Source organism: Oncorhynchus keta, chromosome 32, assembly GCF_023373465.1.
Source record: "Oncorhynchus keta strain PuntledgeMale-10-30-2019 chromosome 32, Oket_V2, whole genome shotgun sequence".
In the NCBI taxonomy this organism is placed as follows: domain Eukaryota; kingdom Metazoa; phylum Chordata; class Actinopteri; order Salmoniformes; family Salmonidae; genus Oncorhynchus; species Oncorhynchus keta.
This window is the reverse complement of record NC_068452.1, coordinates 1,236,451-1,262,907: the sequence shown is the minus strand read 5'-3', so window position 1 is coordinate 1,262,907 and position 26,457 is coordinate 1,236,451. Positions and strand designations below refer to the sequence as shown.

The 26,457-nt window shown below is 43.9% G+C and overlaps 1 protein-coding gene across 4 annotated transcripts in view; it reads right to left on the bottom strand.

Moving 5' to 3' along the window:
* Window positions 1-26,457, bottom strand: part of LOC118364815 (uncharacterized) — a 62,895-nt gene that overhangs the window by 6,252 nt on the left and 30,186 nt on the right. For 3 of the 4 annotated variants that reach the window (XM_035746539.2, XM_035746538.2, XM_035746540.2), the window contains exons 6-7: window positions 19,148-19,271; window positions 17,259-17,790 (exon numbers count right to left, since the gene is read on the bottom strand). In XM_035746539.2, coding sequence (XP_035602432.1) covers window positions 17,403-17,790; window positions 19,148-19,271 — 512 coding nt within the window. In that variant the 3' untranslated portion in view covers window positions 17,259-17,402. Of the gene's footprint in view, window positions 1-13,580; window positions 13,640-17,258; window positions 17,791-19,147; window positions 19,272-26,457 lie in introns of those variants that run through there. The other variant, XR_008088256.1, reaches the window with a different exon arrangement.

Genomic DNA, 26,457 nt, shown 5'->3' with positions numbered 1-26,457 from the left:
CTAGTCTAGCTTCAGCAGGACTCCCACAGTGTAGATGATTATGCGGTGGCTTTCCGCATGTTGGCAGCGGAGAGTGCTTGGAATCATTATTCACTGTTCAAAATGTTCCTGCACGGAATCTCGGAGGAGGTCAAGAACGAGCTTGCCCTCATCGCTTTGACTATCCGTAACGATGGGTGATTACGAGACGACAGAGGGACAGGAAATTTGATTTCGCTCGCACGCCCAGGGATCCCACCTTGCCGCCGAATCATCCCGGAAGCTCCCGATGGTCTCGTTTACCGAGAGAACCCAAGGCGTTCCCGACCTGCCGTGAGGGCTGCCGAAGACGGCCGAGTCACCGCTTCCTAAACCTTTGCCACTAGGCAGAGCTGGGCTGTCGCCAGCTGAACGGCAATACAGAATCGACACGAAGAGTTGTCTGTATTGCGGGACTCTTGGTCATTTTGTGTCTTCTTGTCTTTTAAAAAAAAAACAGGCTCACCGTGGCTCACTGTGGGCCATATGGAGAACTGTGGGCCATATGGAGAACGTTCCTGCTTTCCCTGCTCACACCCCTTTTCATGCCATTCTGCTGTGGGGAGACCAGTCCAAATCTATCTGGGTTCCATTGACTCTGAGGCCGAGGATAGCGTTCTGGACGCTACCCAAGCTGAACAGCCCCTCTCCATTCCCATAGACGTTAGACCGCTGGACGTGTGCTCTGTAGGCCGTGTAACCCACAACAAATCAAATCAAATGTATTTATATAGCCCTTTGTACATCAGCTCATATCTCAAAGTGCTGTACAGAAACCCAGCCTAAAACCCCAAACAGCAAGAAATGCAGGTGTAGAAGCATGGTGGCTAGGAAAAACTCCTATTTTCTGTATACCAGGGAACAGTTTCTTATGACAAATGTTTTTAGTTTTTAGGGGTGGAACTGCATCTAGGGTAATGAGCAAGGTTAAATTGAGTTCCTCAGTTAGGTGGTTAACTGATTTCTGTCCTCTGACATCCTTGGGTAGGCAGAGGGAGTCTGTAAGGGCATCAAGGAATCTTTGGGTTGTCTGAGCATTTAAAGCACAACTTTTGATGCTCCTTGGTTGGGGTCTGATTATTTATTATTATTATTATTTGTTGCAATTGCAAAAGTAATAAAATTGTGGTCCGATACTCCAGGATAATGAGGAAAAACATTAAGACCCACAACATTTATTCCATGGTACAAAACTAGGTCCAGAGTATGACAGTGACAGTGAGTAGGTCCAGAGACATATTGGACAAAACCCACTGAGTCGGTGATGGCTCCGAAAGCCTTTTGGAGTGGGTCTGTGGACTTTTCCATGTGAATATTAAAGTCACCAAAAATGTGAATATTATCTGCTATGGCTACAAGGGCCGATAGGAATTCAGGAACTCAATGAGGAACGCTGTACATGGCCCAGGAGGCCTGTAAACACTACCTATAAAAAGTGATTGAGTAGAATGCATAGATTTCATGACTAGAAGCTCAATTTTTTTTTTTTTTTTTTGTAAATTGAAATTTGCTATCGTAAATGTTAGCAACACCTCCACCTTTGCGGGATGCACGGGGGATATGGTCACTAGTGTAACCAGGAGGTGAGGCCTCATTTAACACAGTACATTCATCAGGGTTAAGCCATGTTTCAGTCAGGACAATCACATGAAGATTATGATCAGTGATTAGTTTATTGATTGTAACTGCCTTTGAAGTAAGGGATCTATAACATTAAGTAACCCTATTTTGAGATGTGAGGTATCAGAATCTCTTTCAATAATGGCAGGAATTGAGGAGGTCTTTATCCTAGTGAGATTGCTAAGGCAAAAACCGCCATGTTTAGTTTTGCCCAACCTAGGTCGAGGCACAGACACGGTCTCAATGGGGATAGCTGAGCTGACTACACTGACTGTGCTAGTGGCAGACTCCACTAAGCTGGCAGGCATCCTGCTGCCTGGCCTGCACCCTATTTCATTGTGGAGCTAGAGGAGTTAGAGCCCTGTCTATGTCACTCCTCAGCAGGCCAGGCTTGGTCCTGTTTGTGAGTGAGTCCCAGAAAGAGGGCCAATTATCTACAAATTCTATCTTTTGGGAGGGGCAGAAAACAGTTTTCAACCAGCGATTGAGTTGTGAGACTCTGCTGTAGAGCTCACCACTCCCCTTAACTGGTAGGGGGCCAGAGACAATTACTCGATGCCAACACATCTTTCTAGCTGATTTACACGCTGAAGCTATGTTGGTGACCTCTGACTGTTTCATCCTAACATCGTTGGTGCCGATGTGAATAACAATATCTCTATACTCTCTACTCTCGCCAGTTTTAGCTTTAGCCAGCACCATCTTCAGATTAGCGTTAACGTCGGTAGCCCTGCCCCCTGGTGAACAGTGTATGATCGATGGATGGTTCGTTTTAAGTCTAATACTGCGGGTAATTGAGTCGCCAATGACTAGGGTCATTGACAACACCACTCCCATCAACCTACGTGTGTCAGGGAACCACAGCGAGGCTATTCAGTTCCTGCTCATCAAGTCCCCTCAGATTCGCGTTGTATTGGGATTCTCCTGACTCCAGTGACACAATCACCTCATAAACTGGTCTACTGGTGCAATCATGGGCTGGAGTACATCCTGCCACACCCATTACCTGAAGTCAGTACAACCTGCCCATGATGTCTTCCTGGGGGCCATTCGTCTGGGAGGTGTTCAGCAAGACACGGGCCACTTCGCTCCCACTGCACTGACCTTATGACTGCGGGATTGACCTTCTCCCTAGCACGACTCCGCCCCAGAGATGACTGTACTCTCTGCCGGGACCAGAGACCAAGGCCATGGAGACCTACATCATGGACTCCCTTGCTGCAGGATTCATCCGTCCTTCTTCTCGGCTCAAGGGTCTTCTTTGTGGAGAAGAAGGACAAGACCCTGCATCCGTGCATCGACTACCAGGGTCTCAATGACATAACGGTAAAGAACCGCTACCCGCTACCACTCACCTCCTTGGCCTTCGAGCCGCTCCAGGAGGCCACCATTTTTCCCAAGCTGAATTTACCAGAACGTCTACCACCTGGTGCAGATACGGGAAGGGGATAAGTGGAAGACCACCTTCAACATGGCCAGAGGTCACCTCGAGTATCTGGTCACGCCATTTCACCTTACTGACGCCCTTTCTGTGTTCCAGGCTCTGGTCAATGATGTTCTCCGGTCTGTAAATCAAGTCAAATAAAATTTTATTTGTCACATACACATGGTTAGCAGATGTTAATGCGAGTGTAGCGAAATGCTTGTGCTTCTAGTTCCGACAATGCAGTGATAACCAACAAGTAATCTAACTAACAATAAGGGGATAAAGAATATGTACATAAGGATATATGAATGAGTGATGGTACAGGGCAGCATACAGTAGATGGTATCGAGTACAGTATATACATATGAGATGAGTATGTAGCCAAAGTAAACAAAGTGGCATAGTTAAAGTGGCTAGTGATACATGTATTACATAAGGATGCAGTCTATGATATAGAGTACAGTATATACGTATGCATATGAGATGAATAATGTAGGGTAAGTAACATTATATAAGGTAGCATTGTTTAAAGTGGCTAGTGATATATTTACATCATTTCCCATCAATTCCCATTATTAAAGTGGCTGGAGTTGGGTCAGTGTCAATGACAGTGTGTTGGCAGCAGCCACTCAATGTTAGTGGTGGCTGTTTAACAGTCTGATGGCCTTGAGATAGAAGCTGTTTTTCAGTCTCTCGGTCCCAGCTTTGATGCACCTATACTGACCTCGCCTTCTGGATGATAGCGGGGTGAACAGGCAGTGGCTCGGGTGGTTGATGTCCTTGATGATCTTTATGGCCTTCCTGTAACATCGGGTGGTGTAGGTGTCCTGGAGGGCAGGTAGTTTGCCCCCGGTGATGCGTTGTGCAGACCTCACTACCCTCTGGAGAGCCTTACGGTTGAGGGCGGAGCAGTTGCCGTACCAGGCGGTGATACAGCCCGCCAGGATGCTCTCGATTGTGCATCTGTAGAAGTTTGTGAGTGCTTTTGGTGACAAGCCAAATTTCTTCAGCCTCCTGAGGTTGAAGAGGCGCTGCTGCGCCTTCTTCATGACGCTGTCAGTGTGAGTGGACCAATTCAGTTTGTCTGTGATGTGTATGCCGAGGAACTTAAAACTTGCTACCCTCTCCACTACTGTTCCATCGATGTGGATAGGGGTGTTCCCCTCTGCTGTTTCCTGAAGTCCACAATCATCTCCTTAGTTTTGTTGACGTTGAGTGTGAGGTTATTTTCCTGACACCACACTCCGAGGGCCCTCACCTCCTCCCTGTAGGCCGTCTCGTCGTTGTTGGTAATCAAGCCTACCACTGTTGTGTCGTCCCCAAAGTTGATGATTGAGTTGGAGGCGTGCGTGGCCACGCAGTCGTGGGTGAACAGGGAGTACAGGAGAGGGCTCAGAACGCACCCTTGTGGGGCCCCAGTGTTGAGGATCAGCGGGGAGGAGATGTTGTTGCCTACCCTCACCACCTGGGGGCGGCCCATCAGGAAGTCCAGTACCCAGTTGCACAGGGCGGGGTCGAGACCCAGGGTAGGTATTCCTCTTGTCCAGATGGGTTAGGGCAGTGTGCAGTGTGGTTGAGATTGCATCGTCTGTGGACCTATTTGGGCGGTAAGCAAATTGGAGTGGGTCTAGGGTGTCAGGTAGGGTGGAGGTGATATGGTCCTTGACTAGTCTCTCAAAGCACTTCATGATGACGGAAGTGAGTGCTACGGGCGGTAGTCGTTTAGCTCAGTTACCTTAGCTTTCTTGGGAACAGGAACAATGGTGGCCCTCTTGAAGCATGTGGGAACAGCAGACTGGTGTAGGGATTGATTGAATATGTCCGTAAACACACCGGCCAGCTGGTCTGTGCATGCTCTGAGGGCGCGGCTGGGGATGCCGTCTGGGCCTGCAGCCTTGCGAGGGTTAACACGTTTAAATGTCTTACTCACCTCGGCTGCAGTGAAGGAGAGACCGCATGTTTTCGTTGCAGGCCGTGTCAGTGGCACTGTATTGTCCTCAAAGCGGGCAAAAAAGTTATTTAGTCTGCCTGGGAGCAAGACATCCTGGTCCGTGACTGGGCTGGGTTTCTTCTTGTAGTCCGTGATTGACTGTAGACCCTGCCACATGCCTCTTGTGTCTGAGCCGTTGAATTGAGATTCTACTTTGTCTCTGTACTGACGCTTAGCTTGTTTAATAGCCATGCGGAGGGAATAGCTGCACTGTTTGTATTCGGTCATGTTACCAGACACCTTGCCCTGATTAAAAGCAGTGGTTTTATATTTGTCTACCTAGAGTAAATCCTCATCTGTTCCCGTTCCACCCAAGAACATGTGCTCTACATCCGACAGCTTCTCCAACGCCTCCTGGAGAACCAGCTATTTGTTTAAGCAGAGAAGTGCGAGTTCCATCATTCCACAATCCCTTTTCTGGGTTTTGTCATTGCCACTAGAAGTGTGCAAATGCATCCCGGGAAGGTGAGAGCGGTGGTGGATTAGCCCCAGCCTGCATCCAGGGTGCAACTGCAATGCTTCCTGGGGTTCGTCAACTTCTATCGCCCCCTTTGTGTAGATGGTGTTGATGATGATGTTGGAGGAATGGTGAAGAGGGTGTTGGAGGAATGGAGTCACTGGCCGTAGGGGGCAGAACACCCATTCATCTTGTGGACCGACCACAAGAACCTGTATTATCTCCGCACTGCCAAGCACCTCAACTCCAGGCAAGCCAAAAAGGCCCTGCAGTTCACACAGTTCAACTTCTCCCTCTTGTATCGGCCGGGATCCAAGAATGTCAAGTCGGATGCACTGTCCCGCTGCTATAGCTCCACGGGTACCACCCCAGAGCCCGAGACCATCCTTCCCACCTCGTGCCCGGTGACGGCACTCAACTGAGCTGTGCTCAGAATAAGACTCCACGGCAAGCTCTGGCTGGTCTTCTGCAACCACTGCCTGTCCCTCACCGACCCTGGTCCCACATATCCCTGGATTTCATCACGGTTCTCCCGGGTCTCCCCCATCTGAGGGCAACACTGCCATCCTGACTGTGGTTGACCGGATTTCCAAGGCCGCTCACTTCATTCCTCTCCCAAACTACCCAGCTCATGGTGCAGCACGTAGACATGGTCTCCGACCAGGGGCCTCCATTCTCATCCCGGTTCTGGAAGGCGTTCTACGCCCTCATTGGGTCGTCGGCCAGCTTGTGCTCTGGGTTCCACCCCTAGTCCAATGGCCAGTTGGAGCGAGCCAACCAGGTGTAACGGCGTTCTTCGTTTGTGGAAAGAGAGTCGGACCGAAATGCAGCGTAGTGGTTACTCATGTCTTTAACCTCTTGCTCCTACCTGACACGCAGGCGTCCCATCTAGACATCTGGAAATGCAAATGCGCTACGCTAAATGCTAATAGTACTAGTTAAAACTCAAATGTTCATTAAAATACACATGCAGGGTATTGAATTAAAGCTACACTCGTTGTGAATCCAGGCAACAAGTCAGATTTTTAAAATGCTTTTGGCGAATGCATGAGAAGCTATTATCTGATAGCATGTAACACCCCAAAAGACCCGCAGGGGACGTAAACAAAATAATTAGCATAGTCGTCGCTACACAAACCGCACAAATAAAATATAAAACATTCATTACCTTTGACCATCTTCTTTGTTGGCACTCCTAGATGTCCCATAATCATTATTGGGTCTTTTTTCGATTAAATCGGTACATATATAGCCTAGATATCGATCTATGAAGACTGTGTGATAAACGGAAAAAATAGCGTCTTATAACGTAACGTCATTTTTTTAATTAAAAAAGTTGACGATAAACTTTCACAAAACACTTCGAAATACTTTTGTAATGCAACTTTAGGTATTAGTACACGTTAATAAGCAATCAAATTGATCACGAGGCGATGTATATTCTTTAGCTGTCCGTCTGGAAATAATGTCCGGGTAAATCTCAACCAAAATATCCGGTCGGAAACCTGAACAAATGGCTTGTCTCTTCTTCGTTTGACCAAGAATCAAAGCCTAGGCAAATGACAAGACTGTTGACATCGTGTGGAAGCTGTAGGTATTGTAACCTCAGCCCCATTTATTGTGGTTCGCCTTTATCAATGGGTTGAAGTGGCGGATGGATATATATTTCCATTTTCAGTGATCAGGTTTTCCTGCGCTTTTCGAAGAAACGCACGTTCTGTTATAGTCACAGCCGTGATTTAACCAGTTTTATAAACGTCTGAGTGTTTTCTATCCACACATACTAATCATATGCATATACTATATTCCTGGCATGAGCAGCAGGGCACTGAAATGTTGAGCGATTTTTAACAGAATGTTCCAAAAGTAGGGGTAGGAGTAACAGGTCAATGAACAAAGATTGTGATACATGAAATAACTAATACATATACAAAAACAACAAACGGAACGTGAAACCTATTACAGCCTATCTGGTGAAACTACACAGAGACAGGAACAATCACCCACGAAATACAAAGCGAAACCAGGCTACCTAAATACGGTTCCCAATCAGAGACAACGAGAATCACCTGACTCTGATTGAGAACCGCCTCAGGCAGCCAAGCCTATACAACACCCCTAATCAGCCGCGATCCCAAATACAACAAACCCCAATACGAAAATACAATAACATAAACCCATGTCACACCCTGGCCTGACCAAATATATAACGAAAACATAAAATACAATGACCAAGGCGTGACACCAGGATCTTGAGACTACTCTGCCTGCCATACCTGGTCTCCACCAAACCCATCTCCTGGAGCCAGCAGCTGGTGTGGGTCGAGTACGCACACAGCACCATTCCCTGCTCTGCCACGGGCCTATCTCCGATTGACTGTTCCCTGGGCTATCAGCCCCCGCTCTTCCCTGAGCAGGAGGAAAAGGTTGGTGTACCTTCTGCCCAGATGTTTGTCCGCCGCTGTCGTCGCACCTGGAGGAGAGCCCAGTTGGACCTCCTCAAAACCACATCCAGGTATTAATGATAGGCGGATTGCCATCATCTCGGGCAGAAGGTATGGCTATGCCCACCAGATGGAATCTTGCACACTCTCCCCCCGGTTCAACGGCCCATTTCCCATCTCCAAGATTATTAGCCCCTCTGTTGTTTATCTTCTGTTGCCCCATACCCTTCATATACATCCCACCTTTCATGTGTCCAGAGTCAAACCTATGTCTCACAGCCCTGTCTCCTGTTTCCATGTCTAGACCGCAAACTAAAGGTAGACCGATTATGATTTTTCAATGCCGATACCGATACCAATTATTGGAGGGCCAAAAAAAGCCGATACCAATTAATTGGCCGATTTTTATATATATATATTTGGAATAATGATAATTAAAACAATACTGAATGAACAATGAACACCTTTATTTAATTTAATATAATACATCAATAAAATCAATTCAGTCTCAAATAAATAATGAAACATGCTCAATTTGGTTTAAATAATACAAAAACAAAGTGTTGGAGGAGTTAAGTAAAAGTGCAATATTTGCCATGTAAAAAAGCTAACGTTTAAGTTCCTTGTTCAGAACATGAGAACATGAGAACATATGAAAGCTGGTGGTTCCTTTTAACACAAGTCTTCAATATTCAATATAGTTGTTATAGAACTATTTATATCTATACCTTTTGTATTTCATATACTTTTGACTATTGGGTGTTCTAATAGATACTTTAGTATTGCCAGCCTAATCTCAGGAGTTGATAGGCTTGAAGTCATAAACAGCTCAACGCTTGAAGCATTTGGAAGAGCTGCTGGCGAACACAGGAAAGTGCTGTTTGAATGAATGCTTACGAGCCTGCTGCTGCCTACCACCGCTCAGTCAGACTGCTCTATCAAATCATAGACTTAATTATAATATAATAACACACAGAAATACGAGCCTTAGGTCATTAATATGGTCAAATCTGGAGACTATCATTTTGAAAACTAAATATTTATTCTTTCAGTGAAATACGGAACCGTTCCATATTTTATCTAACGGGTGGCCTACATATTGTCTAAATATTGCTGCCTCTAATTGGGAACCACATTAGCACCAACATAGAAATAGATATACTAGATCACCCCCTAGTCACGCCCTGACCTACTACACCATAGAGAACCAAGGGCTCTCTATGGTCAGGGCGTTACACCTAGTTAATATTGCTTGCTAACATACATTTCTTTTAACTAAATATGCAGGTTTAAAAAAATATACTTCTGTGTTATGATTTTAAGGAAGGCATGGATGCTTATGGTTAGGTACATTCGTGCAACGATTGTGCTTTTTTCGCAAATGCGATTTTGTTAAATCATCCCCCGTTTGACGAAGTAGGCTGTGATTCAAAGATAAATTAACAGGCACCACATCGATTATATGCAACGCAGGACAAGCTAGATAAACTAGTAATATCATCAGCCATGTGTAGTTAACTACTGATTATATTAAGATTCATTGTTTTTTATAAGATAAGTTTAATGCTAGCTAGCACCTTACCTTGGCTCCTTGCTGCACTCGCATAACAGGTAGTTAGCCTGCCACGCAGTCTCCTCGTGGAGTGCAATGTAATCGGCTATAACCGGTGTCCAAAAATGATGATTACTGATTGTAATGAAAACTTGAAATCGGCCCTAATTAATCCGATTAATTGGTCGACCTCTACTGCAAGCTGTCATCAAGGCAAAGGGTGGCTACTTTGAAGGATCTAATATGTCAAATATATTTTGATTTGTTTAACACTTTTTTGGTGACTACGTGTTTCCATATATGTTTTTTCATAGTTTTGATGTCTTCACTATTATTCTACAATGTAAAAAATAGTACAAAAATATATAGAAAACCCTTAAATGAGTAGGTGTGTCCAAACTTTTGACTGGTACTGTATATTAAAATATGTTATGTCTGGTTATGACATCTATGTAGGTGAGTCAACTATCACACAAGGCAAACCAATCTAATTTTGAAAATTACTCTCTCCAGAAACAAGTCTCTCACTGTTGCCGCCTGCTACCGACCCCCGTCAGCTCCCAGCTGTGCCCTGGACACCATTTGTGAATTGATCGCCCCCATCTAGCTTCAGAGTTTGTCCTGTTAGGTGACCTAAACTGGGATATGCTTAACACCCCGGCAGTCCTACAATCTAAGCTAGATGCCCTCAATCTCACGCAAATCATCAAGGAACCCACCAGGTACAACCCTAACTCTGTAAACAAGGGCACCCTCATAGACGTCATCCTGACCAACTGGCCCTCCAAATATACCTCCGCTGTCTTCAACCAGGATCTCAGCGATCACTGCCTCATCGCCTGTATCCGCCACGGAGCCGCAGTCAAACGACCACCCCTCATCACTGTCAAACGCTCCCTAAAACACTTCTGTGAGCAGGCCTTTCTAATCGACCTGGCCCGTGTATCCTGGAAGGACATTGACCTCATCCCGTCAGTTGAGGATGCCTGGTCATTCTTTAAAAGTAACTTCCTCACCATTTTGGATAAGCATGCTCCGTTCAAAAAATGCAGAACCAAGAACAGATACAGCCCTTGGTTCACTCCAGACCTGACTGCCCTCGACCAGCACAAAAACATCCTGTGGCGGACTGCAATAGCATCGAATAGCCCCGTGATATGCAACTGTTCAGGGAAGTCAGGAACCAATACACGCAGTCAGTCAGGAAAGCTAAGGCCAGCTTCTTCAGGCAAAGTTTGCATCCTGTAGCTCCAACTCCAAAAGTTCTGGGACACTGTGAAGTCCATGGAGAACAAGAGCACCTCCTCCCAGCTGCCCACTGCACTGAGGCTAGGAAACACGGTCTCCACCGATAAATCCATGATTATCGAAAACTTCAATAAGCACTTCTCAACGGCTGGCCATGCCTTCCGCCTGGCTACTCCAACCTCGGCCAACAGCTCCGCCCCGTAGTTCCTCACCCAAGCCTCTCCAGGTTCTCCTTTACCCAAATCCAGATAGCAGATGTTCTGAAAGAGCTGCAAAACCTGGACCCGTACAAATCAGCTGGGCTTGACAATCTGGACCCGCTATTTCTGAAACTATCTGCCGCCATTGTCGCAACCCCTATTACCAGCCTGTTCAACCTCTCTTTCATATCGTCTGAGATCCCCAAGGATTGGAAAGCTGCCGCAGTCATCCCCCTCTTCAAAGGGGAGACACCCTGGACCCAAACTGCTATAGACCTATATCCATCCTGCCCTGCCTATCTAAGGTCTTCGAAAGCCAAGTCAACAAACAGGTCACTGACCATCTCGAATCCCACCGTACCTTCTCCGCTGTGCAATCTGGTTTCCGAGCCGGTCACGGGTGCACCTCAGCCACACTCAAGGTACTAAATGATATCATAACCGCCATCGATAAAAGACAGTACTGTGCAGCCGTCTTTCATCGACCTCGCCAAGGCTTTCGACTCTGTCAATCACCAAATTCTTATCGGCAGACTCAACAGCCTCGGTTTTTCGGATGACTGCCTTGCCTGGTTCACCAATTACTTTGCAGACAGAGTTCAGTGTGTCAAATCAGAGGGCATGCTGTCCGGTCCTCTGGCAGTCTCTATGGGGGTGCCACAGGGTTCAATTCTCGGGCCGACTCTTTTCTCTGTATATATCAATGATGTTGCTCTTGCTGCGGGCGATTCCCTGATCCACCTCTACGCAGACGACACCATTCTATATACTTTCGGCCCGTCATTGGACACTGTGCTATCAAACCTCCAAACGAGCTTCAATGCCATACAGCACTCCTTCCGTGGCCTCCAACTGCTCTTAAACGCGAGTAAAACCAAATGCATGCTTTTCAACCGATCGCTGCCTGCACCCGCATGCCCGACTAGCATCACCACCCTGGATGGTTCCAACCTTGAATATGTGGACATCTATAAGTACCTAGGTGTCTGGCTAGACTGCAAACTCTCCTTCCAGACTCACATCAAACATCTCCAATCAAAAATCAAATCCAGAGTCGGCTTTCTATTCCGCAACAAAGCCTCCTTCACTCACGCTGCCAAGCTTACCCTAGTAAAACTGACTATCCTACCGATCCTCGACTTCGGCGATGTCATCTACAAAATGGCTTCCAACACTCTACTCAGCAAACTGATGCAGTCTATCACAGTGCCATCCGTTTTGTCACTAAAGCACCTTATACCACCCACCACTGCGACTTGTATGCTCTAGTCGGCTGGCCCTCACTACATATTCGTCGCCAGACCCACTGGCTCCAGGTCATCTACAAGTCCATGCTAGGTAAAGCTCCGCCTTATCTCAGTTCACTGGTCACGATGGCAACACCCATCCGTAGCACGCGCTCCAGCAGGTGTATCTCACTGATCATCCCTAAAGCCAACACCTCATTTGGCCGCCTTTCGTTCCAGTACTCTGCTGCCTGTGACTGGAACGAATTGCAAAAATCGCTGAAGTTGAGACTTTTATCTCCCTCACCAACTTCAAACATCAGCTATCCGAGCAGCTAACCGATCGCTGCAGCTGTACATAGTCTATAGGTAAATAGCTCACCCTTTTTCACCTACCTCATTCCCATACTGTTTTTATACTGTTTTTATTTATTTACTTTTCTGCTCTTTTGCACACCAATATCTCTACCTGTACATGCCCATCTGATCATTTATCACTCCAGTGTTAATCTGCAAAATTGTATTATTCGCCTACCTCCTCATGCCTTTTGCACACATTGTATATAGACTGCCCATTTTTTTCTACTGTGTTATTGACTTGCTAATTGTTTACTCCATGTGTAACTCTGTGTTGTCTGTTCACACTGCTATGCTTTATCTTGGCCAGGTCGCAGTTGCAAATGAGAAGAAATAAAAAAATAAAAATAAAATCCATTCTACTTGTAAATAGTATGTTACATAACATTTTTCTACCATTGTAATTGTGCCCACATTGATGTAAAACATGTGCCTAGCCCAATGCTCTGTTGCTGATGACTGGGATGAATACAGGAGAAGGACAAACACCCTCTTTGGAACTTATGACTGACATATGGTCACTTACGTGATAGACGAATATGGCTTATATTATTACCCTTACAACAGCAAAACAATTCTATATTTTGGAATCAAAGTTTGTTTGTTTGTTCACAACATTATATACATGTATACTTAGTGTGCTAACTGTTAACATTAGCTAGCCTACCATAGCTAGCTAGTTGTTGTTAGTTGTCCATGGGTTTTTTATACATTTAACACCCAAGCCTCTTTAAGAATGAATTTGTGCAAGTAGCACTATTATATAGAGAGTGAATCAGATGCATTGTTGATGCAACAACAGTACATGGGTGTCATTAGTTGTTTTGAGCACCACCATATTTAGTGGTAGGGAAGCTAACCGTAGCTAAACAAACACTACTGTAACTAGATGGTTGCTAACATTTATGTAGCTAGCTACATGAATAGCTGAGAGCTAGCTTTAGAATGTATTTTTGTTGAGAAAACGGGATTGTTACGTATTTGTGAATGTGTGAAAGTGTTTGCTGTTGCCATAATACACTATAATTGGTGTGTTGTTTACGTTTTTTGCTTTCTTTAGTGGCGTCACTGCATTGTAGCATACTCCATTCTGTTCATCTGCTGCATCCAAGGGAAAGGAAAAAACACATTTGAATAAATAATACAATTCAGAAGTTAAATACTTTGATGTTCTTGAAGTTACTTTATTTTCATCGTATTACGAATAACTCACGGAAAAAACACACTGTCATGAAGCATTATGACAATCCTGTTTGACTTTACATGGACTAAGAAAATACACTTCTTGACACTAGAAGATGTAATATTACATAAACATACTGTTTACAAGTTGGCTACGGTGTAATGGAATGATTTGTTTTGTGTGGTAGGTTTTGTGGGATTTGACACTTATGTGGATGTCATAACCGGCCATAAAATAACGTAATATGTCACAACAGGTCTAATTATATGTGCCGTGACAATGTTCTGACCACATAATGACCGTTTGTTGTTTTTGCTGTTATGACCTACTATGACATGGTTATGACAATGTCATAATGTGTTATGATCCTAGGTGTCAAATAAAATGTTACCCTTTTTTCAACCCAATCTCAATCTCCATGTTATCGCGAAAGTGTATTTATGTCTTGATGGGAAAAGTACGTCTTGCCAAACAACAATTTTTTCTTCAAAATAGCTACTACTAAATGTTTTTTTTTATAATGGTCTTCATCCACTTTAGATTAGCAGCGAGGCATGAGTTCCAACCAGCAATAAGTGTCCATTTTAAAAGCCACAAATGTTTTATAGGTTCTCTAAGGGGCTATCGGAGGACAATGGAGTGGCGTAGTAGGCAAGTCACATACACTTGAAGCACATCAATTATCATGCCTTAAAATCACTATTTGAGTAGTAAAGTAGTGGACAAATAGAGAGCAAAGGAATGACTTGTAATGAGGGGAAAGAGGTATAGAAGGAATGGTCGAGGGAAGGGGATAGGATGCAATAGCCCCTGTAAAAATCAAAACACTCAGACTATGTTTGTTCTCTTTGCAATTACTCATTAGTCTAAAAAGCCTTCTTGGCTAAACCTGGCATTTTATGTTCCCCAAACTCATTGGCTGAAGTTCAAATAAGATCTGAGATGAGGGAGGAAAGTAGGTGAGCGAGACAGTCAGATGAGTGAGCGTTTGAGAGAATTTTGTCCACGCCCAAATTTGGCTGAAAAACCACCTCTGCAGGGCTGTAATCTTGTCGCTTTAATATTTAAACAGCAAACATTTTTGGAGTGGCTTCCTCACAATCTTACTGTATGCAAAGCTAAATAAATAAGATGAAACAGTTGTCAATTACAAATTATAATTGTAAACACACCATGAAGTGGATTCTGTTTTTCATTCGTCGTGAACTTGACGATATTGGGTTATTCTATCTTCATAACCCCTACCATAGTGCATTATTTCCAACAATGTTGTTATAAATAGGTTATGATGATTCACCTATGACTATAATTGTATTCTGTGAGGTAAAGTACAGTTGTCACCCAGTGTAACGTCGTTCTTCGTTTGTAGAAAGAGAGTCGGACCGAAATGCAGCGTGGTGGTTACTCATGACTTTATTAATGAAAAAAGTGACACATGAAATAACGATACAAATACAAAAACAACAAACGGAACGTGAAACCTAATTACAGCCTATCTGGTGAAACTACACAGAGACAGGAACAATCACCCACGAAATACACAGTGAAACCCTGGCTACCTAAATACGGTTCCCAATCAGAGACAACGAGAATCACCTGACTCTGATTGAGAACCGCCTCAGGCAGCCAAGCCTACTCAGCCGCAATCCCAAATACTACAAACCCCAATACGAAAATACAATATATAAACCCATGTCACACCCTGGCCAGACCAAATATATAACGAAAACACAAAATACAATGACCAAGGCGTGACACCCAGGAAAGGAATGGGGGTGCGAGAAAGGGATGCTATTTGCCCACTGCAGAAGAAGTGCACTCTCTTGGGAAAAAAGAGGACATGTTAACGTTAACCTCTTGCACCACACTGAGAGGTGCATTAACAGCTGGTGGTGAAACTAGGGGGGGCTTCTGCGAAACATACTAAAATATCTGAATTTGCCAAAAGTCACTGTCTGGAACCAGAGAGGGAACCTTCGGCCATTATCCATGTTCCGCAGGTTGGAGAAAAGAAGACGCCGGAAAAAACAGAAGGAATGACTTCTCAAATAACTTAAAATAGCCTATATTACTGAACTCCCCATTCAAACCTCTAGTAGGCGGTGGATTGGAATCAGCCTCGGAGCAAAAGCCATAGAGCTGTACTGCAGTACGGCAACATTGCAGTTTAATGGACCTTGACTTTAATTGCGATGTTGATGCCCCTTCTCATCTTGGCTTTATTGTGTGGAGTTGTTTACCTTGACATGGAATATGTTTGAACTTCAAGGTGAACTGAATGCGAACAGCAGAAAAATACAAAGAAATGAATAAAACAATTATAATAACACTTTGTATGGCACAATATCAAGGTTTTGAACCCTATATCAACTCTAGCAGTACATGGATGAATAGGCCTTAATATGATTTCCTTTTAGAGAAAGGGTAAGAGAGATGAAAGGAGGGATGGTTTGATAGGATTAAACTGTATATGGAGGAGCATATGACACATGAACTAGTGTTCATAAACTCAATAGATACCGTATAATGTGTGTAGGTCCCAAAAGGTTGTATAACAAAACGTTTTGTATGAAAAGAGGTGCTGTAACAGTCTATTGAAGCTAGCAATTAATAGCACAAGCTTTCTATATCTGAGTGAGCCCCTCAGTTCAACACAATTCAATTAGCTGGTGCTATACTGCCATGAACGTAATATGTGGATCCCAGGTGACAAAATGCACTTTATCGCTCACAAAGCCTCACCCTGGCCTCACACTGAGCTCCCTCCAATGACTCTCAGCCTAGCTCGCCCGAGTCGCCTCTCATGTCAAATCCACGTTGGAGTTGGTGAAGACCAAGAGAGACCACAAGTCGCACGCTATAGGGATAAATCTCCACACAAAGTGGAAGAATAACACACAGATTGACTAACTGAGGAAAGATTGAGGCAACACAAGTGGTCCAATTTTCGAACTCTCGGCTGACATAAACTACAATATGAATTAGCTAATAGCAATTACTAATAATTAATCACATCACAGGTGAGCTCACCATTGATCAAAATAATTGAGTAAAACACTTTCTAGAAGAAGAATGTAATCAGACGATGATTAGTTTCAGTGCGCAGCCATGCTTTTTTCCCTCACGGAAAGCAGAGATAAGAGAAGTGAAGATGAGTTTGGTCTGTTTATAGTATGCATGTTGAAGGGGTGTGTCGTCTACCATCGTTCGAATCCCAGCATTCACTTCTTGAAGTTCTCAAAAATGAGTGAACCCTTACTCACCTCATTTTGTTATAGCATCTTTGGTCTGACAGACGATTACGTGAAACCCAGAATGCATTGTATGTCAACAAACCTGGCTCCACACACATAGCTGTAATTAGCTTAGCACATCATAATCAGTACAACCTTCAAAAAAGTATTTTACACACACACACTATGTGCCCATTACAATCTATGCAAGAATCAGAATGCATGATTTATCACCGGTAATTGAAAAACATGAGAATAATACAGTAAATATATCAATAATTACCACACAAAACATTTTCTGGTAGTGATTTATTGATACAAATGGAGCGTGCAGGCAGTCAATCACGTAACCTCTCACTCCCACACTGAGCCATTCAGTGTTGTTGTTTATGTATGTAGCTAGTGAGCTAAGTTATAGCATTTGTAATGTCTTTCAAAAGGTGACAACTCACAAATGCGGAAATTCTGGAGATTTAAAAAAATTCTGACAATGAGTCTGAAAGTCAGGAATCAGATTTTGACAGTTGTGAGCTGCCCCCCAGCCCACGAGAACCCCGAATCTGAGGACTCCTTGACCACTGACAAAGTCCCAGTTCCCTTCGAAGATGCTGGTGGTGATGGAGACAGACTGACAATGGATGAAGTACAGGAGATCTGTGGTAGCTGGAAGGCTGCCAGCCGTTTCACCCCTCCTGGCCCTGCTGTTTGCTTTGATGACTCCCAGTCTGGAGTGCAACGGCCCTTGCCATTTCCATCTGAGGTAGAGTGCTTCAATTCTTTTATGACAGAGGAGCTGGTGGAAGACATGGCAGAGACCAATCGCCAATGCCTTGGAGCTACAGGAGAAGAGAGAGCCAGGAGTGGGGGGACAACCACAATTAGTGAAATGTATACCTTCCCGGTGACAGTCCTTCTCATGGGGATAGTAAAGAACTCCCCCCAGTGAGCTACAGTAGAAGTGGTATAACACGACATACAGAAACTATTATAATGTAATAAGGCACTTACTTTGATAGCAGTCTGGATTTGAACATAGGAGAGGCGCTGCTCCTTACAGCTGCGCAACTTGGGAGTAATAAGGCCAGGGTAGCTTCAAAATACAACACATGCTAATACTTCTCTGACGCAATTAGCATTGTTTTTCAGAGCTAATAGAAGAATGTAGCTAGCTACCTAAGCATTGAGTATAACGCCATAAAGGTTATGAAATGAGTAACGTTACTTCGTGTGTCTGCGGTTATAAGGAATATACACAAAAATATTATGCTACAGTAGAAATGACATAACAGACATGCATAAACTATTATGACGTAATAAGGCACTTACTTTGATAGAAACGCACACATCGCCAAAGTTATTATTGGTAACAAAAACAACTATGACTCTGATGCAGGCAACAGCCGGAACATGTGAACACGTGTGTGCAGGACGGGAGATGAGCCAATGTCTGCAGACTTAAACTGCACTAACAATTGTCAAGTGTTTGGGGAATTTTGTCCGGGTCAGAAATGTCAAAAAAATTAATTGGTCCACAAAAGTAAAAATGACTACTTTTATGTGAATGAATGAGGTGGAACACACCTCAATTCAAACTGTTCTTAGAAAATAAAAAACTATCTAGAAAATAATTTGAAATGGACACATTTAAAAACAGCCTATAAATAAAAATGGTTTGAGGGCAGGGCGGATTAAATGTACTGTTACAATCACATTCTGGAATAGAAAGAACGTTCTAACATCACGCTTGGGCGACTGTTAAGAGATGTTTGGAACTCACGCATGAAAGGGTTAATTAAACTCCTGATCTATGTTCTGGTTGATTCCTTCCTCTAATTGCCTTCTGATGGGTGGGAAAGCTGACAGAGATGTTGGTGAGTGTGTGTGTGTGCGTGTGCGCATGCTCATGGTTTGACGAGTGGAGATGATTGATCACACAAGTGCTTTCTTAGATAATTGGGGAAATGTCCTCTTCTCATATATCCTGACATACTCAAATGTAAAGTACCCTCAAACGTTGCATACCAAGTGAGATGGCTGCTATATGTGTTAATTAGCATTACATCAGGTAGAATCATTTGATTAGGGAGATCTGAGAGAGAGAGAGAGAGAGAGAGAGAGAGAGAGAGAGAGAGAGAGAGAGAGAGAGAGAGAGAGAGAGAGAGAGAGAGAGAGAGAGGTAGTACTGATCCTTACCTTGGACTGCTATCATCTTGGTGTCTTGCAGTATGGTGTTGGCTAAAGACACTTGGACCGTAACAGTGTTCATTCCCTCGCTGGTGAAGGTATACAAGATGTTCCCGTCTAAGCTGATCACCGGCTGGAGGAAGAGGGAACATGGACAAAATTGATGATCACACATTGATCCGGTCATAATACCTTCACCTAAAACCTTCAGCTAAAACCCCAGAACATGAAAGAAATCCATTTCAGATGGTAACAACTTTTCCTTGAACGTCTCACTAAGAGTAGTTATAACTTCTGACTTGAGTAGTTACAGAGGTGTCGAAATTATGACTTGAGTAAAACCCTACAAAAAACATCCTCCCCATAAGACCTAGAACCTGAACCTAAGACTTAGAACCTGACATACAAATAAGATGTCTGAACAAAATACAAAAATACAATACCTCTATCATAGTCATCTTCATTAATAGAAGAGGTCAATGTATTTAATACCATTGACATCATGTATAACCCATATATACATCAGTGGAGGCTACTGAAGGGAGGACAGCTCATAATAATGGCTGAAATGGAATGGAACTGAAATGAAAACCAGGTCTTTGATGTGTTCGGTGCTGTTCCATTGGTTTCTGTTTCAGCCATTACAAGAAGCCTGTCCTCTGATTTAGTTACAGTGACACCAGCCACAACTGCAGTACATGTACAGTATATGGCATTATAGGGTAAGACCCCTGTTGAATAGTGTCAGTTTACCTTTGCTAATGTTGTACAGTTGGTAATCCACATACAGTATACTGTATACTATACACAACATCAAAAGAGGATCTGTGTCTGCACCAGGACAAATCTCCAATTTACTTCACTGCTGTTCCCCAGCCACCAGAAGCATGTGAGGGTCCTTGAGTGGACGGGCCACACCACTGCTGTTAGGTTTACTGCCTTGTTCTTGATGGCCACAAACGGAGCCAGCACCTGGACATGTTCCACAGAAGCTGATACAAACGCAGAGGATGATTCAGATTTGGATGATTCAGACTCAGTAGTGGATGAGTATAGTATATAATATATCAGTATATAATTGTAATGACATAGATATTGTTTCAGACTACCTACTTCACAATATGAAAAACACTCACACATCGAGATATTATTTTCAGATTATTTTTTGTTTAAATATGAAAAGCACTGGCACATTGACATATTGATTTCACAGGTGCTTGGGAAAAAGAAATAACCCCTTTTCTCCCCAATTTCGTGGTATCCAATTGTTAGTTGTTACTATCTTGTCTCATCGCTACAACTCCCGTACGGGCTCGGGAGAGACGAAGGTCGAAAGCCATGCGTCCTCTGAAACACAACACAACCCAACCAAGCCGCACTGCTTCTTAACACAGCGCGCATCCAACCCGGGAAGCCAGCCGCATCAATTTGTCGGAGGAAACACCGTGCACCTGGCGACCTGGTTAGCGTGCACTGCGCCCGGCCCGCCACAGGAGTCGCTAGTGCGTGATGAGACAAGGATATCCCTACCGGCCAAACCCTCCCTAACCAGGACGTTGCTAGGCCAGAGTCTCTGGTGGCACAGCTAGCACTGCGATGCAGTGCCCTAGACCACTGCGCCACCCGGGAGGCCATAACACAGTATTTTAACAGTAAATCTCCGGCTGACAGTGGTGTGACTCGGCTTTCTGTTGTGTACATCTCCGCCTGGGCTTCTGTTAAGTCTTATCCTCTTTAACTGAGACTAATCTTTATCTTTATCCTAGCTTTCAAACGCATGCAGTGTATGTATGTGTGTGTGTGTGTGTTTGATGTGTGACAGAGAGAGAAAGTGTGTGTATATGTGTGTCTCTTTTAAGTCTGTGTCTCTGTGTGTGTGTGTGTGTGTGTGTGTGTGTGTGTGTGTGTGTGTGTGTGTGTGTGTGTGTGTGTGTGTGTGTGTGTGTGTGTGTGTGTGTGTGTGTGTGTGTGTGTGTGTGTGTGTGTGTGTGTGTGTGTGTGTGTGTGATGTGAGTCATTTGGACAGGCTCCCTAAACTGTGTCTGTTGTAAAAAAAAATATTCCAATTGGAAATCTGTGGCTGCAACATGCTAAAAGCATCACCTGCACTCTCTTTCCTCTGTAAATGACCTCAAAATGTACAAAACCATGGAGAGAAATACACCAGCATAATATATGACAAAAAAATATCAAAGTACACTGATTGAAAGTGTCGTGGTGACCAGAGACAACATTTAAATGGAACTTTCACTAATTGACAAAGCCTCCCTGTTCAAATCCAGAGACAAGGGGGAAATTCAAACACTTCACTGCAAGGATCTGGATAATCCTTTTAGACAGCGTGTTATATTTGTATCTATTATTTACTTGACATTTGGCTGGCTTGTTCACACAACAGTAGTAGGCCTGATTACCAACAATGACGAGAGAGCCTCCAGGGAGGAGGTGAGGGTCCTGGGAGTGTGGTGCCAGGAAAATAACCTCTCACCTAATGTCAGCAAAACAAAGTAGCTGATCATGAACTTCAGGAAACAGCAGAGGAAGCACCCCTCTATCCATATCGATGGGACTGCAATGGAGAAAGTGGAAAGCTTCAAGTTACTCGGCGTACACATCACTGACAAAATGAATTGGTCCACCCACACAGACAGTGTGGTGAAGAAGGTGCAACAGTGCCTCTTCAACCTCAGGAGGCTGAAGAAATGTGTCTTGTCACCTAAAACCCTCATACACTTTTACAGATGTACAATTGAGAGCATCCTGTCGGGCTATGGGGCAACTGCACCGCCCACTACCACAGGGCTCTCCAGAGGATGGTGTGGTCTGCCCAATGCATCACCGGGTTCAAACTGCCTGCCCTCCAGGACACCTACAACACCCGATGTCACAGGAAGGACAAAAAGATCATCAAGAACAACAACCACCCGAGCCACTGCCTGTTCACCCCACTATCATCCAGAAGGCGAGGTCAGTACAGGTGCATCAAATCTGGGACCAAGAGACTGAGAAACATTGCTTCTATCTCAAGGCCATCAGAATGTTAAATAGCCATCACTAGCACATTAGAAGCTGCTACCCTATATACATAGAGTTGAAATCAGTGGCCACTTTAACCTATGTGTGGTCTTAAGGGTAAAAAATGACCCACCGCTATGTTTAACTTAAAAATAGATAACTTTTCCTCGAGTGACCCCAACATTAGAAAAAGTGAAACATCACCTTTGTTCATATTTCCATAAAAGCTGTACACCACCAGGGTACAAAGATTGTTTTAGGGTCATTTTTGTCCCAGCAGTTATAAAATAATTTACACACACACACACGCACGCACGCACGCGCACGCACGCACGCACGCACGCACGCACGCACGCACGCACACACGCACACACACACACACACACACACACACACACAGGGTGCTAATGATTGAACAAAAAAAAACTAACCACATACATGACTCAAGTTCACAGACAAAATAAAAACAATTTCAGACTAAATAAAAATGTCCTAAAAGGGGAATGCAGTCAGAGGCTATACAGATGCTGCAGATGACAGTCCCCCCAGTCCTCTCTTTGCTGAAGCCATGAGCGCACGTTTCAGTGCCCAACAGGTCATAGATCTGATTTTTTCAGATGTCCAGGAGGAACAAGAGAACAATGATTTAGAAGAGGAGGTATCTGAAGAAGTAGATGGGGAAGAATTACAACCCATAGAACGATGCATCATCTTCAGATGATGAAATCCAAGCTGAAAGAGAGACATTTTTGTCAAAGAACAGCAAAATAACATGGTCCTTGTCACCATATGACAACCAGGGCAGGATGGCAGCACAAAATGTCATAACGACGACCCCAGGGCACACAAGACATGCAGTTGCCCATGCCCAGGACATGGCCTCAACATTCTACATGTTCATCACACCAGCCATTGAAAACATCTGGACAGAACAAATTTGGAGGGTTTCCATTAACTGGAAAAGGATGGATGAGATTGACCTGTGTGCCTACATAGAGTTACTAATCTTACAGGGTGTTTATAGGTCCCGAGGTGAGGCTACAAGTAGTCTCTGGGATGCAGAGAGATGAATGGTGATTTTCCGTGCCACTATGCTACTGAAAGTCTTTCACACTTTTCTCAAGAATGCTACGATTTGATAACCGCGAGTCAAGACCTGCAAGAAGTGTGAGAGACAAACTGTTGGCCATAAGAGAGATCTGAGAGAAGAGGATGGAGCGTCTGCCATACCTCTACAGCCCTGGGCCAGAATAAACAGTGGATGAGCAACTGGTTCCATTCAGAAGTACATTTTTATTTTCATATCTGTAATGTAAGTGATTTTCAATGTTAAAGTTATTATGTATTGCTGTAATATCATTGGTTTATGTGATTGTTTTACATTTTCCCAACCAATTGTGCTATTTTGTTAGTTTTTTTTTTCATTTTGTGTAACTTATTGTGTTTATTTAGCAATTACTCACCATGGACTGGAATAAACTTTTTCAGTTAACTTCTCTAGGGTAGGGAGCAGCATTTTGAATTTTGGATGAAAAGCATGCCCAAATTAAACTGCCTTCTACTCAGGCCCAGAAGATAGGATATGCATAGAATTAGTAGATTTGGATAGAAAACACTCTAAAGTTTCCAGAACTGTTACACTAATGTCTATGAGTATAACAGAACTGATATGGCAGGCGAAAACCCGAGGAAAATCCAACCAGGAAATACTATTATTATGAAAGGCTGTTTTTCCATTGAAAGTCTATCCACCATACAAAGACCTGGGGCCCAGTTCACGGTCTCTCAAACTAGACACTAATTGTTCTCTTGCTCAGTTGTGTATCAGGGCCTCCCACTCCTCTTTCTATTCTGGTTAGTGCCAGTTTGCGCTATTCTGTGAAGGGAGTAGTACACAGCGTTGTACGAGATCTTCAGTTTGGTAATTTCTCTTATGGAATAGCCTTCATTTCTCAGAATAAGAATAGACTGGCGAGTTTCCGAAGGAAGTCCTTGTTTCTGGCCATTTTGAACCTATAATCGAACCCACACATGCTGATGCTCCAGATTCTCAACTAGTCTAAAGAAGGCCACTTTTATTGCTTCTTTAATCAGAACAACAGTTTCCAGCTGTGCTAACATAATTGTAAAAGGGTTTTCTAATGATCAATTAGCCTTTTAAATTATCAACTTGGAATAGCTAACACAATGTGCCATTGGAACACAGGAGTGATGGTTGCTGATAATGGGCCTCTGTAGATATTCCATAAAACATCTGCTGTTTCTAGCTACAATAGTCATTTAAAACATTAACAATGTCTACACTGTATTTCTGATGAACTTGATGTTATTTTAATCGACAAAAAAATATTTTTTCTTTCTAAAACAAGGACATTTCTAAGTGACCCAAAACCTTTGAATGGTAGTGTTTAAATGGTATTCTATTCTACGCCGCTCTGACATTGCTCGCCCAAATATTTAGATATTCTTAATTCCATTCCTTTACTTTAGATTTGCGTGCATTGTGTGTTTACATTGTGTGATTGCATCATATTCTGCCCCACCGTGAGAGCAGTGTGTTTGCCTGTTACTGCTAATGAGGTGTGTGTGTCTCTCTCTCGCCCTCTCTCTGTGTGTGAGAGAGAGCTAATGTGTGTGTTAGACACTCCCCGCTCTGCCTCTACAGTATCTGCAGCAGTTGTCAGTTGCTCCAGCTGCCACTGCGACCAAATCCTCCCACTTATCCCGCCCCTAGCCTGCGAGCAAGCACAACTAACTCCCAGCCTCCCTGCAGCACATTGTAACGCAATGCAATTGGGATCTTTATTTGCAACAATGCATTAGCACAACGGGGCTCCAGTCCCGAAACAAACACAACAATAACAAAAGGCAAAAACGATTTCTCTCTCTCGGTCTCTCTCTCTGTCTCGCTCTCTCGCTCCTCATTCGCTATCTGTTTTGCTTCTTTTCAAGCGCAGCAGAGTGTGAAAGCACAGGAGGGTTGGCTGTGTATGGGGGAAGGCTACTGGGGGTATATTTCACACCATTATACCCAGAAAATGTAAAACTATGAATAAGCCAAATAAAGAAAGGCAGAATAAATTGGAAGAAAAGGGATTACAGTGATAGCTACTGTGTGGAACTGTAATGACTCACAAGCCTTTGCCAAAATGGCACTCGGAATAGCACTTAGGTCTTCGGTGGCGTCGATGTCACTCAGGCTTTTGTTGGTATCCGTTGTTCCCACTCTCTGGACACTTCTAGTTCTCTATTGAGGTGCCCTGGGATCGCTAGCTAATCTGCATGAGCCTGATGATGGCCTACTGGCTAAATGTCAAGCTTTGTGTCCGTGGCTCCGTGTGTGACTCAGAGGGCCTCAAAATCCAAAATGCATAATAGGGTAAGCATCATGGTCTGGACAGCAGTGCTGGTTGACAATGAGGGGTTTCTGTTAGTTCAGGTGCAGACACAGTAGGACTGTGTAATGTACTCTTGTTCAGGTGAATGTCAACACACAAAGGATGGTATAAATGGTGTGATGTCAGTGCTGTTGTGATGATGGTGTGTCATACCTGGGTTCAAAAAGTTTTTGCATTGTTTAAAATGCTTTGAGTGTTTGATTGAGCCTGCCTGGAGAGCTTGATGGACTGATTTGCACTTTTGGGACTATTCCATTTGGTTCTGGTTGGTGTACACATGACATGCTATAAGGTCACTTTGATAAAGAAAACTTGACGTGTGACACTGCAGATCCCATCCCTCTCTTAAAATATCAAACTTTCTTCCACCTCCCTCTCTCCTTTCTTTTCGTTTTGTGAACACATCAAATATTTAGGCCCATTTGCTCTCCCCAAGAAATACTGCCATCTCGGGATTCATGAATATAAATTAAAGTCTGAATTCAATGGGACCGAAGGATTTTCCGAAATGCATGAGACCCAACGCCATGAAGAGTCTTCACCTCCATTAGTCTCCTGTGATAGTTGCTTTGAAATTATTTTGGGACTGAAATTATTAGAAGATACATTTCACAAACTTGTCTTAATGAAATAAATGCATCTTCATTTCCTCAGCTCATCACACTGTAATATGACAGCTGGGCCCGGGAGAGACCTCGTGGGAGAGACACTTATCTGCAGTGCAGGGTGAAAGCACCACCACACCGAGCAGAGAGCCTCTGCACCTCTTCCATCTGAATTTAATGTGAGATGGTTGAACAGTGTCTAGGGAGTGAGGGGAGCGAGACAAGGCCCTGGCCCTAGAAGGAGGCTACTCTGAGTCTCACTCTATAACAGGGTCTCCAGGGGTGCCTCTCTCTCTTAGGT